The sequence below is a fragment of the Symphalangus syndactylus genome, chromosome 15, assembly GCF_028878055.3.
Source record: "Symphalangus syndactylus isolate Jambi chromosome 15, NHGRI_mSymSyn1-v2.1_pri, whole genome shotgun sequence".
Classification (NCBI taxonomy): Eukaryota; Metazoa; Chordata; class Mammalia; order Primates; family Hylobatidae; genus Symphalangus; species Symphalangus syndactylus.
The window spans coordinates 88,740,939-88,754,291 of record NC_072437.2 but is presented as its reverse complement, the minus strand read 5'-3'; the positions used below and the strand labels follow the sequence as shown (position 1 = coordinate 88,754,291).

At 46.7% G+C, this 13,353-nt stretch overlaps 1 protein-coding gene across 1 annotated transcript in view; it reads left to right on the top strand.

The window, feature by feature from the left end:
* The window catches only part of LOC129463770 (guanylate cyclase soluble subunit beta-2-like), a 76,535-nt gene extending 63,489 nt beyond the window's left edge, over positions 1-13,046 (top strand). Inside the window, 3 exon segments of the mRNA XM_063618513.1 lie at positions 258-409; positions 3,013-3,114; positions 12,876-13,046. Of these exon segments, the coding sequence (XP_063474583.1) occupies positions 258-409; positions 3,013-3,114; positions 12,876-13,021 (400 nt within the window). The 3' untranslated portion in view covers positions 13,022-13,046.
* Positions 13,047-13,353: the final 307 nt, after the last annotated feature.

The window sequence follows — 13,353 nt, the reverse complement described above, 5'->3', positions numbered from 1 at the left end:
GGCAGGGTTGGGAGGGTTTTGATGGGTCCCTGTGTTCTCTTTTGGCCTTTGGCATCCTGTTCAGAATATCTTATCCTCACTTTCCCCATGGCCTCTGTCCTGCTTCAGCAGGCGGATGTCTGGGATCTTCCCTCCCCTGCTGTTGTGTGTCCTCTGTCCTGGACTTTTCCTCTTGAGTAGCCCTTTGCATTGTAGCCAACTCTTGAGTTACAGACCCACAATCTTTGATATCTGATGCACTTTTTTTCTCTGTGCAGAGCCTTGAAAAATCAAGGATTTGAAATCATTGAGAGGGGTGAAATCGAAGTGAAAGGTAAAGGGAAAATGACCACATACTTTTTGATCCAGAACTTGAATGCCACAGAGGATGAGATCATGGGGAGATCTAAAACCCCACTTGATCACAAGGGTAAGCAAAAAAGAGAAGCTTTGTCATTAGTGTTGAGTAGTTTTTCCACTAACCACTTCAGATATGTTTAGTATCTGCAGGGTCAACACAGATAGCATCCCTGCCCACCACCAAGCTCCAGGGTTCAGTTCAACCATCTTGCCCTGAACACTCTTCTCTTGCATCCTGGTAATTATGATGTTCTTTGAGCTGGGCCGATAGATCCAGCTGAAGAGTTCTACATACATTAGTCTTCAAGGTTCTTCTCTCGGCGTTTCCCATGCTGCTCTCTGGTAGCTGGGGAATGATTTGTGAGTGCTTCGTCTGCTCTGTAGCCTCAGAGGCTCCAGCACAGGCTTCCCTCGCATGCTGGAGCCTTTTGCCTTCCACATTTTGTTCTAGCTTCCAAAACTGGGATGAGGGACAAAATTTGTGACTCACCCAGCTCCAGGAATGACAAGAGGGTGGGAGTTTAGGGTAAAACAACCCAGTACTAAGCTGGACCAGGATTACTGTATGGCTCATGGTACCCCCAAAAAGAAGCTGGAATCCAGTGGCGAGGTCTCCATCAGCTGCAAGGCTGGTCAATGCCACACACTCAGGGTCCCTTAGCTACAGCCTGGCTAAGATGGAAGTGCTGACCTGAAGGGGAAACCCGGTAGCAGGAGGCAAGCCTTTCTGAACCTCCAAGAAGGGAATGAATTCCTTCTGACAGGAGCTAATCTTTAGCCACTCCAGAGGCCCACAGGGGGAATCTCAAAGTCCAGAGGTTCCTTATTTACACAGCTATTATATGCAGTATGTCTCTTTGGGACATGTGGATTATGATGACTATTTTTAAAAGTGGGGGTTATCCCAAAGAAAAGATGGATTATTTGAAGAATTTTTAAAATTCTTGTCATAATGCTTTCATTCTAATATCAGCTCACCATAGTATCCCTGTGAGCTATAGTTGGTTTAGGCCACATTTTACTGTTGTAGACACTGAGATACAAATATCTAAATAAAAAACAAGAAATAACTTTGGTAATAAGGACCAGGAGCAGTCCTCATTAGAGGTTTTAGCCCCAGAATTTCCAGGCTCTGAGCACCTCATCCACTGCTATCTCCGACTCCCTCCCACCCACCATCATGCCAGCCCCACAGTACAAGGGGTTTCTAGAGAGCAGGCAAACAAACTTTCCCCCCTTTTCTCTTCCTCGTCAAGAAATGGACAAAGTAAAGTGGGGAGGGGGCATCATGCCACGTGATCATTGGAGAGGGGAAGGCAGGGCTGGAGGCTTTGGCACAGGACAGGGCAGATGGGTCTCAGCTGTGCCTGGCTCTAACCCCACACTGCTCTCTCCCACTCATCCGCTGAGGGTTCCCACACTTCTTAGAGAACCAGTGCTCTGGAGCAAGGTCTGAGTCACTAGAATCAAACCCGCTTTCAGTTCTGAGCTAGGGAAAAGCAGCCCTGAGTAGAAAGTGAGGAAGGGTGCCTCAACCGGGAGCCCTCAGAACGGAGCCTGAGAAAGAGGAGGGAGGGTAGGTGTGAAAGGAGGTCAGGGGATAGCAGCCCCCATCCCCCGAGGCCCCAATCAGTGTCTCTATGCAAATTAAGAACAAGGACCCCTTTGTGGGCTATGGGGTCGACAGCCCCCAGACATGGCTTATCATAGAGGAAAATGGCAACCCTCTGTGTGGGCTGAGGTCAGTCCTCACCCCGAACCCCTTGGCCAGGTGCCTCCATGTAGAGAAAACTGCACGAACATATATGTGGTCCCGGGAAGGAAGGATCCCAACCCTTTTCATGCTTCTGTGCATTTCCCAGTCCCCTCTCCCTTTCCCCAGCAACCTTGGATTTCCTGCTGTGAGCCTCAGCCACCAGGCTCTGGAGGAGAGTGAGTCTGTCTCTCCCTGCCTACCTTCATCTGCCCTGAGTGCAGCACGGGGGCTCCAGCAGGAAGGCCAGGAACTCTCAGGGGAGACCTCATGCAGATACTGCTTCCTAAGGAACCCCATTAACTTCCGGGGGCCAGGGTGTTTTCTCCCAGTGACCACTGACATCTCCATGAGGCAAGATAGAGCCTCTCAAAGACAGTGATAGGGGAGGGGCATGGAAACACTGTTATGTTCACTGATACTCTTTGCACATGGGTCTATTCCCTCAGATTATCTCCCATGGGACACACACTATTTTTGTGGGGGTTACTTAGGGAGGAGCAGGAGTGAGGGCACTTCAGTGATTCTAATGTGCAGTCAGCATTAAGAACTATGTCTAAAAGGGCCCTACGGGGTCTTTCTTGTGCCCCACTCCACCCTAGCACAAAGAGACCCAGAAGGTGACAGGAACAAAAAGGATAGTGTCCAGGAGAGCTCTTCCTCAAATGAGCCTCCTCTCCTCCACTTTGTTCTCAGACAGTGCATTTCCTCGTTCTAGGTAATGAGTACATGAAACACGTTAAATGTCCTTCAGCCTCCCTAGCACGACATCCAACAGCTGGAACTTCCATCCAGTCCTTCACATGATGGGCACCTGTGGGAAACCTGCCAGGGGCAGCCAATGTTCTCCCAATTTGGCCGCCATGAAACCCACTCATGCAACTATCCTCACTTTTCCTTCCTCTCACGGTTTTTTGCAGAAGCAAGTGCTCAGGGAAATCAAGACAGGAGAACTGTTGCCGTCATGAGCTATGCCGACAGTCAGCAGCTGACCCCCGACAGAGATGCAGCAGATGCAGACGGTGAGTACAGCAGGCCTGGTCTAAAATACTTCCAGTCTTGCATTGCTCATAAAGACAATCAGACACTTCAGAGGTCACTTCATGGGCAGTGAGAAAGAGCTGGGAAGGGATAGCACAGGTGAAGTTTGGGGTCCTGGGGCAGGATGCTACTGACTTGCTCGCTGTATTTTGAATAAACTGTTGTTTTAAGCACCCCCATCCCAGGTGTCCCAAGGGCTCTCATTCTGGCAGGGCCTTCTATACTCGCTTCCAAAAGAATCTCTAATACCAGAAAAACGTATTACTTTCTGTGCATCCACAAAACGAAGTTTCTCTGGACAGCGTGGCCCTCAGTAGCTTGCCTTGTCTTGCTGAGAGCTGAGACTTCCTCTTCCTGCACTATCTGGTGCTTTACAGAGACCTCAGGGAATTGACACTTCCACAGAGTAGCCCAGTTACTCTCTTCTCCACTTTGTCCTGAGGGTCGTAGGGACAGGAGGGTTTGCTTAATTCATGCTTATTCTGGATGACCTTGGCAGTCATTCAGCTCCCTCGGAGCCAGAGCCATTCTCAGGACTGACAAGGCTTGGTTTTGAGTATGGAGTCACAAAGGAATAATGAAGAACCAGGGATGGGTGGACAACATGAACCCCTGTAGCAGCAGCTCACCCATCCTTTTCTAGAACCCCCATGCTAGGTGATCCGTGTGGAGTTAAATGCGGCACGGCCACAGTATATGTTTGTTAGAGGGGATCACATCTCATGCATTTTCTAAAAACCATCTCTGGTCACTGAGACAATTTCTTAAGACAAATGAAATGATTCATGTGATGAATTAGAACAGCTTAATAATCCATATAAAAAGTCTAGCTCTTGTTATCTTTATTAGACAATATCTCTAAAGTTGAGTGTTGCTTGAGCCCTTGGCGTTGGCATTGCCCTGATGCCCGAAGGCTTCTGTCTAGCTTGATCCTAGAACCTGAGGTTGAGGGAATGAACAGCAGCCCCCTGTTCATTTCAGGTGAGAGGAGACAGAGCAAAACTTCTCTCACTCTGATCCTGGGGTCAGATGGACATTTGCATTCTGGGACATGAGAAGCTCAAAGCAAAGTTTTTGCCATTGCCTGGAGGCATTTCCCTCCCGTCCCCACTCTTCTCCTTCCTGGAGTTGCATGTTTCTGGCAGTGCCCAAAACCCTGAGTAGTTGTCCAACCTATTACAGAATTATAATATAGAATTATAACACTCATAGATCCATTTGATAGTGTTCATTGGAAAACTTGCTGCTGCAGGAATGGACAAAGCGTCTAGTCAGTCCTGGGATCTGCAATGCTCACTGAACTAAACACGTGAGGTCCCTGCCTTTGGGCAGCTTGTGGTTTAGTAGAGGGAAACAGACAATTAACATGTAACTAAACAAATAAGATCATTTGGGTAGTGATGAATGTTAAGAAAAAAATAAAACTAAGTAAAGGGCCAGTGAAGTCTTCTGAGAGGGAGCAGCATTTCGGCTGAGACTTGGATGAAGGAAGAACCCCCATGTGGCTACCTGGGTAGGGGCTTCCAGGCAGCGCTGTGCCCAAGGCAGAAACCGCCTTGGCAAGTTCACAGGAGACAAGAAGACCAGTGTGCCTGGAAAGGGCTGCAAGAGGAAGGGAGACATAAGGATGAAATCAGACAGGTGCGTGGGGACCTGGGACAGTCTTGGCCTTGAGACTGCTTATCGACGTGCAAAAAAGCATGAGCATGAAATAAGGGGTAGGTGAGGAGGTGCTGGGGCTCCCGGGGACCTTCAGAGGGAGAATGGCTCTGCCATTTGAATTCCTAAATGGCGGTTCCATAAACAGCTCAGAAGGGAAGGTCTAAAAACTCTTTATGCTCCAGGAAGATGAGTAAATTAATTTTTCAAACTTCTGCTGCGTGGGAGATGGGAAGGTCCTGCCACAGGGACCAGCAGGGCTGGATGTCTTGCTTAGAGGTGAGAGACAGAAATTTCACAGCACCTCTTCTAACTGTGGCTTTCCTGGACAAAAAGCAACATTGAACTAGAGAAGGAAAAATTGAGGCCACCTCAGTTTTGGTGGGAAACTCGAGGGGTGAACTGGCATTTTTTTGGCAACTACTTGTGCCAGGCATTTTACCCACATTATCTTATTTACACAACAGTTATATAAGGTCCCACAACTAGTAAGTGGAAGAAATAGCATTTGATCTTCATTTTAGATTTGTTTATCTTGGGCAGATCACTTCCCTGTGAGTTCGTTTTGAACATCAGACCAAGACAATTCCATAGTTTCCCTAAGTGGTGGCCACTGCACTTGAACTGCTTGGGTTGACAATGGCCCAGCCATGTGTGTCTCAGATCCTCCGGGCCCCATCTGAACAGATCTCTGATTGTTCAGTGTATTAGCAGGTGTATTAATGAGGAAGCACTCCCACACTGTGGGTTCATGACAGACCGATGTGCACCAGGAGTGCCACTGGACCCAAAGCTACCCACACCCAGACGTACTGAACTGTGAAACTGCCCTTTCACAATGTGCCCCAGTAATCTGAGTTTGGGTTTACCACTGACATGGGCTTCTTCCTCATCTCTGACAGTTGGCAGCAGACATAGAATTTAGCAGTGGAGGCCGGGCGCAGTGGCTCACGCTTGTAATCCCAGCACTTTGGGAGGCCGAGGTGGGCAGATCACGAGGTCAGGAGATCGAGACAACGGTGAAACCCCATCTCTACTAAAAATACAAAAATATTAGCCAGGTGTGGTGGCGGGCGCCTGTAGTCCCAGCTACTCGGAGAGGCTGAGGCAGGAGAATGGCGTGAACCCGGGAGGCGGAGCTTGCAGTGAGCCGAGATTGCGCCACTGCACTCCAGCCTGGGCGACAGAGCGAGATTCCGTCTCAAAAAAAAAAAAAAAAAAAAAAAACCAAGAAGAAAAAAAAAAAGAATTTAGCAGTGGAGGACTCATGCCACCTGCTTATGGGACCTGCCTCTTCACTGTGGTTCGGGTCCTGGTTCTCATGGGTTTTCAGGTCCAGCTAGGTCTCCTATATCATGCTTAGCTCTGAAGTCAGTGAAGGCTGCCAGAGTGTCACTGTGGGAGCCCCCACCCTCGCCACTACCCCTGGGCCATCGTGCCCGGCCCCTATGTGGGCATCACGATGGGGAAGTGTCTCCATCAGTAGCCATGACCTGTCTGGACTCCTCAGAGACCAACCTGCTTCCCAGGCTCCAGGCAGCTGGGTGGACATTCAAGACTTGCTTCATTCGTCATCTCTGCCACCAACCTCACCAGGTGGTCACCTGGCTGCCAAACACATGGCTCTTCAGTTGCACACCATTCCATCTGACTTGGATCTCTTGGGTGGGAAACAGGCACTCCTGGCCCCCTCTCCCCGGAGAGGACCATGGATCCTGACAAAGTATCTCAGAGTCTTGGTAGCCTGTGCAGCTGCAGCGCACCTAGACTTCTCTCTGCTGGCCAGCTGAGGCCTGGGGCTCACGCGTCTCTCAACCCTCTTTAAAAAGGGGGCCACATGGAGTCCCTGCAAGGCCCAGCCACCTTCTGCCAGGGCAGTAGGGAGCGCTCAGCGGGACCCAGGCCTGCAGGCTGCACGGAGGACCTCATTTGCACTTCAATAACATGCTTTTCTTTCACTTAACTATGTATCTTGGTGTTAGATGTGTCAGTGGAGAGACTCCCCAGTGCAATTAAACGGGAGTATTGAGCCGGAGAGAAATCAGTGTGTGTTGACTCAGATATTTAAGCAACCACCTTTCAGTATTGACTCAGAAATTGGCCTTCCAGCTGTCCCTGCTGGCAGACTCTTCTGGCATCTCGTCAGGCCCCTGTTAATGTGTTTTTCAAATTTCAACTTGCTTCAACTTGTCTCCTAACTGATCCTCCTGCTGATGATAATAATGGTTTCCAGGCTGACCTGCACACAGCACTTAGGCAAGTAGCCCAGGCCCCTCTCTGGAGGCGACCCCTTCCTTATAAATCACAGTCAGAGGGCGTCTGCTTGCTGGGTTCGTGGCAGGTTAAGTCAGCTTGGGGGAATTCTCAATCAACTCCTAATTATTCCTCTGGAGAACTTGAGTGGTGAGGGTCTCTCTCCTGATGGGGTTAGACTTTAGTGGTCTGCTGCTGGAGGGGGGCGGGTTGCTGATTCCCTCCAAATTTCACTCACTTTTCCAAACAGGAAGAACTTTCCCACCATTTGCAGTCCCCCGATGAGTAATTATTGGATGGGTTTGTGGTCACTTAATTGCCAGGGCCCTTGCCCCTTGCTTTACAGAGTCGTGACTATACAAGCACCTTTCCCAGACGTGGCCAATTAGGGGGGTCCCAGCTGGTTTGGAGCCAGGCTTCTAAGGAAGGCTGGGTCCCTGTTCTCAGCTCCGAGGGCTTTCTGCAGCCTCTCTCAGTCCTTCCTAAGAGCGGCTGTCAAACTTTGCTGACCTTTCCCCCTTGGGGCTAATGAGTGTCACAGCTGTTTTTAACCTTGGGTTTTTCTAGAAGTTGAGCCGTTAACCTAGCTCCTACAGAAGGAGGACCCTGGGAGGTATAAATGAACTCTTCACACACAAGGAGGTGACTAATGGAGGAACATAGGATTTTCAGCGTCAGGGCTAGCCTTGAAGTTTTGTGTTGACACCCTTGATAGCATCAACCAGATGTCAAATCAGAGCTGGTCAGCACAGGCGGCATGGGTGGGAGGGCAGCCGGATCATCTGTGGAACAACCTGTTGACAGTATAGACGGCTGAGCCTCACCTGAGAGGGATTTGGCAAGTCTGCAGTAGGGCTGTGACTGGTTCGTTAACCAACTTTATAGGGGATTCTGACAAGCCAACCGGCTTGGGGATCACCATCATGATGGAAAGGGCAATAGACTGAAATCAGAATTCCAGGTCCTGGCAGTCAGTGACCTGTGTGTTACTTCGGGCAAGTCTTCTTCAAGCCATTTTTCTCATCCTGAAGGCAGGGGTAATGGAGGGCCTTCTTCACAGGGTTGCTTTGAGAAATAGATGAGATAGTATGTAGCATCTGAAAACAGCAGAGTATCAGGTGTGTGGACTGCTGAGTCACTTGGGCATTCATTTGCTTAACAAATATATGGGTCTTAACACAAAACTGTAAGAGGTACTGCAGAGGTTTTTTTGTTTTTTTGTTTTTTTGTTTTTTTTTAAGTACAATCTGTTGCGTGCAAAGAGCTTCAGACAAATGGGACAGAGGAATCTACACAGGAAGTCAGGATCCCAGCCTTGTGCAGGGTGCTCCAGCGTGACAGTGTGCACAAGTGATGCTGAAACACACACTGGGATTTGGAAAACCTCTTAGACAAGGTGCACGCAACAGCAGAAACGAGAATAGGCAAGGATCTGCTCTGGTGTCTGGAAAATGTGGGGACTTCTGGAAGCTGGGAATTTATTTCCTGCACGGCATGGCCTCTTTTGCCCATGGATGGAAAGAGGCAATCAGGCAGCGTGATCCTAGAACAGCCACCCCTTCCCTTATCCTGGAAATGCCACTGTACTCTTTGTATCACTAGGGTAGAAGTCTACACTCACTGGTAGAATTTCCCCGAAAATTTCATTTTTGGAATTTGTGTCTCTTTTCTCTGTTCACACGTCCGCTGCTCTTCCTCTAGGATGAGGGTGAATGCTGGGAAAACTGAGATGGAAGCAAGTGGGAGGGGTACAGGGCTCTGCACAAGTGGAGACCATACAGAGCAAAGGCCAGTCCAGGGTGGGGAGAGAGGTGGGAGGTGGCACAGGCCCTGTGCTGTCAAGGACCAGGATGGGGTGAAGCCGTGGGTTGGGTGAAGCCATGGTGGTGCAGCGCCCTGGAGACGACTGAGTGCCTGCTCAGGCCAAACCCTCCACCCTAGTCGTGGAGAATCAGTGTTGAAACCAAGATGTGGTCTTCCATATCTTATTCTGTTTAGAAGGTTAGAAACAGATGCAGAAATGCTGTGAAGTGATTATCTTAATGGCAAATGTAAGAATCCTTCCTGTAACCCCATATCATATCGTGTATGACTCATAGAGCCTGCCTGTGATAACAGGTGATGATCCACATCCCACCTCTATTCCCCAACAGAGGCAACAGCATTTCCTCACATTCCACGCTGCTATCGCTGCAGCCACTACCGCCCCTTACCCCCCAGCCTCCAAGTTTGTGTTTGACAATCTCACGTGATAGGTGTTTTCCAAATGGGAAGATTTCTTCCGCAACCATTCTTTTCATTTAATCTGTTCTTGACCTATATTGAGATAGATTGCTGTGCTGATTTTAATACTGAGCTATGTGATTTTTCCAATTAAAGACTATTTGTTTATTTGTATTATAGAAGAAATATTTAATTTTTAATAAGTACGGATAAACCAAAAGAAGAAAACCAAAACACCTATAATTACATCATTCAGAGAGACTACTATTAAAATATGGGTCATATCTTCCTTGACTTGTATATGGGAGGCTGTGTGTATGTCTATACAGACATGCTTTTTCTTACAAAAATGGAATTTTCATGTATATACTGTTTTGTAATCTGGCAGGTCATGAATTTCTTTCCTTTGAACATTTAAACACTTAATAATACTGAGGAGGAAAATTTAAAAAAGATATAATGTGCTTCACATGGTACCGTTATTTCCCATGTGACTTGTGCGATTATATACCCCCAAACCACTTTTACATTGTACCAAATGAAAATCCCAATTATCTTATACTACCCACATCTACAACACACTTTGGTACCCTTGATGTTCCATGAGTCCTGAAGTTTCCTCTGAATTTTCCAAGAAAGACTAAACTTGTTCAAGTTAGCTTTGGTGTTTAGAGTATCCCAGGTGTCTAGATGTCAGCAACACATGGAAGATGTACCTTGTAATTTCTATTAATTAGAAAATGTAATTAACCAGAAGCCTACATTTCCCAGGTGTGCACAACAATGAGCATTAACTGTAACAAAATGATGGTACTCATAGGCAGTCCTTGGGGGTTGTGAGCAATGGTCTTGTGGGAGCGAAAGATGATGGATGAGAATTCGTCTCAAGTAAACAAAATTCTTCCACCATCTGGATTGTGGAACTGAATTGGAGTAGAATGTCAAACATATATGTGTGAAAATTCCAAGACAGCCTTGCAGTTCTGTGCTGACCAAGTCTTGTTTGAATTGTTAGAGGCATCAACCCAAATTGATGGAGTCAGATTTGGCTTGTCCAACTTTCACTGTGCTGTGTCAGTTCGTTTTCTCAGCACAATCCTAGCTGATTGTCCTTTCTGTCTGTTGTCTGTTCACTCTTTAGGGAGAGAAAAGGGAAAGAAGAAAATGAATTTAAAGGAAATAAGAGTAGAAATGGAGGAGATGGAAGATCCAGTTAAGATACAAGTGAGAAAAATGAAAAATGGTCAGGCTAGAAGAGAGAAAAATGTGCTATGAGGCAGGAGAGATGAATCAACGCTGAAAAGCTACATTTCTGAGAAGAGAAATTGCAAGGGGAAAAAAATTAAATAGTGTTGAATAAAGAGGAGACGAAGAGATCTGTAAAATATTATTTCCTAGTGTTGAGCTCACTTCCAAAATACCTTATGAGCAGTTAGGCCAGCAAATAGATTATTCCTCTTGGTTACAAAGCAATCATGGTGCTCTCAGGAAGCAAGAGCAGATCATGAACACAGCCTGACAGCTGCTGGGTACAGGGAATGGTGTCCTTTACCGTATTTCCGCTCATTTTAGCAATTCCAGCCCTTTCCAGCTCAGTTTTCATTTTCACTAGAATGACCTCCGCTTTTCATACAATTACAAAGATATAAAACAAATAAATTCTGGGATCACAACACTTTTGTGGATATTTTTTTCTCTCAAAGATTCTTATAACATTTCTTTGAGTTGAGGGGGAGACAGATGTGTTGTGTGGTGTTGTTTTACATCTGGAGAAACTGGGGCACAGAGGAGTATTGGGGGAGAGTTCAGCTGCCCTTTGTAGTGCTGTTGGGTGGTGATGGATGTGGAGGCAGATGACCAGGTCTTCTCAACAGAAAAAAAATTACACTTCCATCTGTAATCAACTCATTTTTTCTCTATTTGCTATGATGACAAAACAAAATGGAACCCAAATTTCACAAATACACTATTCTTATCATTTAACCTGCATGTTTCCATTTTTGAAAATTTTAGTTCTAATTATAATAGTTTTTACATCTCAAAAAATACAATACTGCAATAAACTCCATAATTCAAAATGAAAGAGATGAGGGTATTGGGAATAATAAAATTAGCAGAGAATCAGCAAAAAGCAAAAACAAAACACCCTGTATCTGAATAAGTAACAATTTCCAAAGAGCATAAAATACTGCTGAATATAATTCAGTCGTGTGTGTGTGTGTGTATGTGTATGTGTGTGTCAGAGAGAGACAGAATATGTAATAGCAATCAAATGAACCTATAGCTAATGACAACTGTACTTAGCTAACTCTGGTTGCACCATAACCTATAAAATGTCACAGTTGAGAGTTTCATGAACCTTGATTCCTTTTCACATTGGCCTCAATATATGCATGAGCTAAACGCTTCTTGTAAATCATTGCTGGAAGTTGCCTCAGTGACATGGCCCTACATGTCCCAGGAATCCCCCTTTCTCTGCTCCAGGGCCCTTCCTCCAATTTTCACCTCATTCTGGGCCTGAGACTGAGATGAGACTGGGGAGAGGTCTGGTAGCCCCAAATTTTCCACATGTATGTCATCACTGACATTCCTCAATGAGCAGTGCATTCACGAATGGAGCCTGCTTCAGTCTCATCGTTTGTGCTCTTAGGATCTTAAAACAAAACTGATCACTAATCCAGGGTCAGGACGAAGTCTGAGGTGCTAACAGCCTCTAATAGTGAAAAAAAATCATCCATTATTTTGGCAAGAGAAGGCCGAAGACAGGAGCCCCTCTTGATTTCCGGCTTTCTATAACACTAGATGTACATGAGCCTCAGACCTAATACATGCGCCTTTCTGTACTTGAATGTCTCTGGGACAATGATTCCTAAAAAAGGAAATAGGAATGATATATGACTTTAAACTCTCAGACGCTGCCCTTCCAAATGAAACTGCAGGGAACGCAGGAGGCGATAGATTCAGTGTTCTCCACCCGGCCTCTATCTCATTCCTTCTGTGATCCCACTCTCTCTCTTGTCTTGGCTCACAGTCCCGGAGGCAGTTTTTCTCCAGGGCCTTCTCCCAGGGCTCCCTCCCATGCTTAGAAATACTAATTGGCATCTTTGAGTTTGTGCTCTGTGGGGCGTTGTGTGAATCACTTGGTATAAATCATCTAGTTTAATGATCATAACAACCCTGGAAGGTAGGTGCTATTTCTCCATTTTTCATACGAGGAAATCGGAGGCCCAGAGAGCTTCAGTAACTCATCCAGGGTTACAGGTCAAGTAGTGGCAATGCTGGCTCTGACCTTCAGCCTCCATGTCTGCTGCTCAGAACTCACGGACAGTCCAGAAGACAAGGAGACTTGGTGCTAATGTGTGAGTTATGCAGTAGCAAAGATGTGGGTGTGACCAAAAAGATGGCACAGGGCAATTCAAAGAAATCGTATAGCCACAAGGCAGTGGTCTGTCCGGGCTGTTTGGCCTTGGCTGTGAAGACTTCTTCCTGTCCAGGATCACGCTGAGTAGAAAAGGAGGCCCATAGTGTCCACACGTGTTCCCCAGGGTCTGGCCCAGACAGACAGTCTGTGGCTCGATCACTTGCTCATCCCTCTGTGTTCTTTCAGCTCCTGATGAAATCATCCCTGTGGGGAGTGCAGGGCCAGATGGGGACTCCATGGAGACAGCCGACCGGCGACAGCCTTCAGTTCCAACAAAGACACATCACCTTGCAAATGACACTGTGCCGTCTGGTTTCTGTGTTTTGTTGTAACAGGTTAAATGAACCCCTGGGCTTAATTTTCCCCCTACTTAGTTCTGTGGCAGCAAAGAAAAGTGACTTCTTTTCATTTCTCAGCTCAAAACTTCTTAAGCCGTGTCTCTTCCTCATCATCCCTTTGAGAATAAAAGTCTAGAAATGAAACACAATCCTGACAAGTTTGGAAAATGTGCTTTTATATTCTTAGTTCAAAGCCAATCCTAAACTTTGAGATTTTGGGTCAAATTTGTTCTCAGAGACATAAGTTTGGCCTTGAGGCCTATTTCTGTCTTCTTCTAACAGGAATGAATGGCTTCAAGCTCTCATCACTATGGTTCCACTGAACC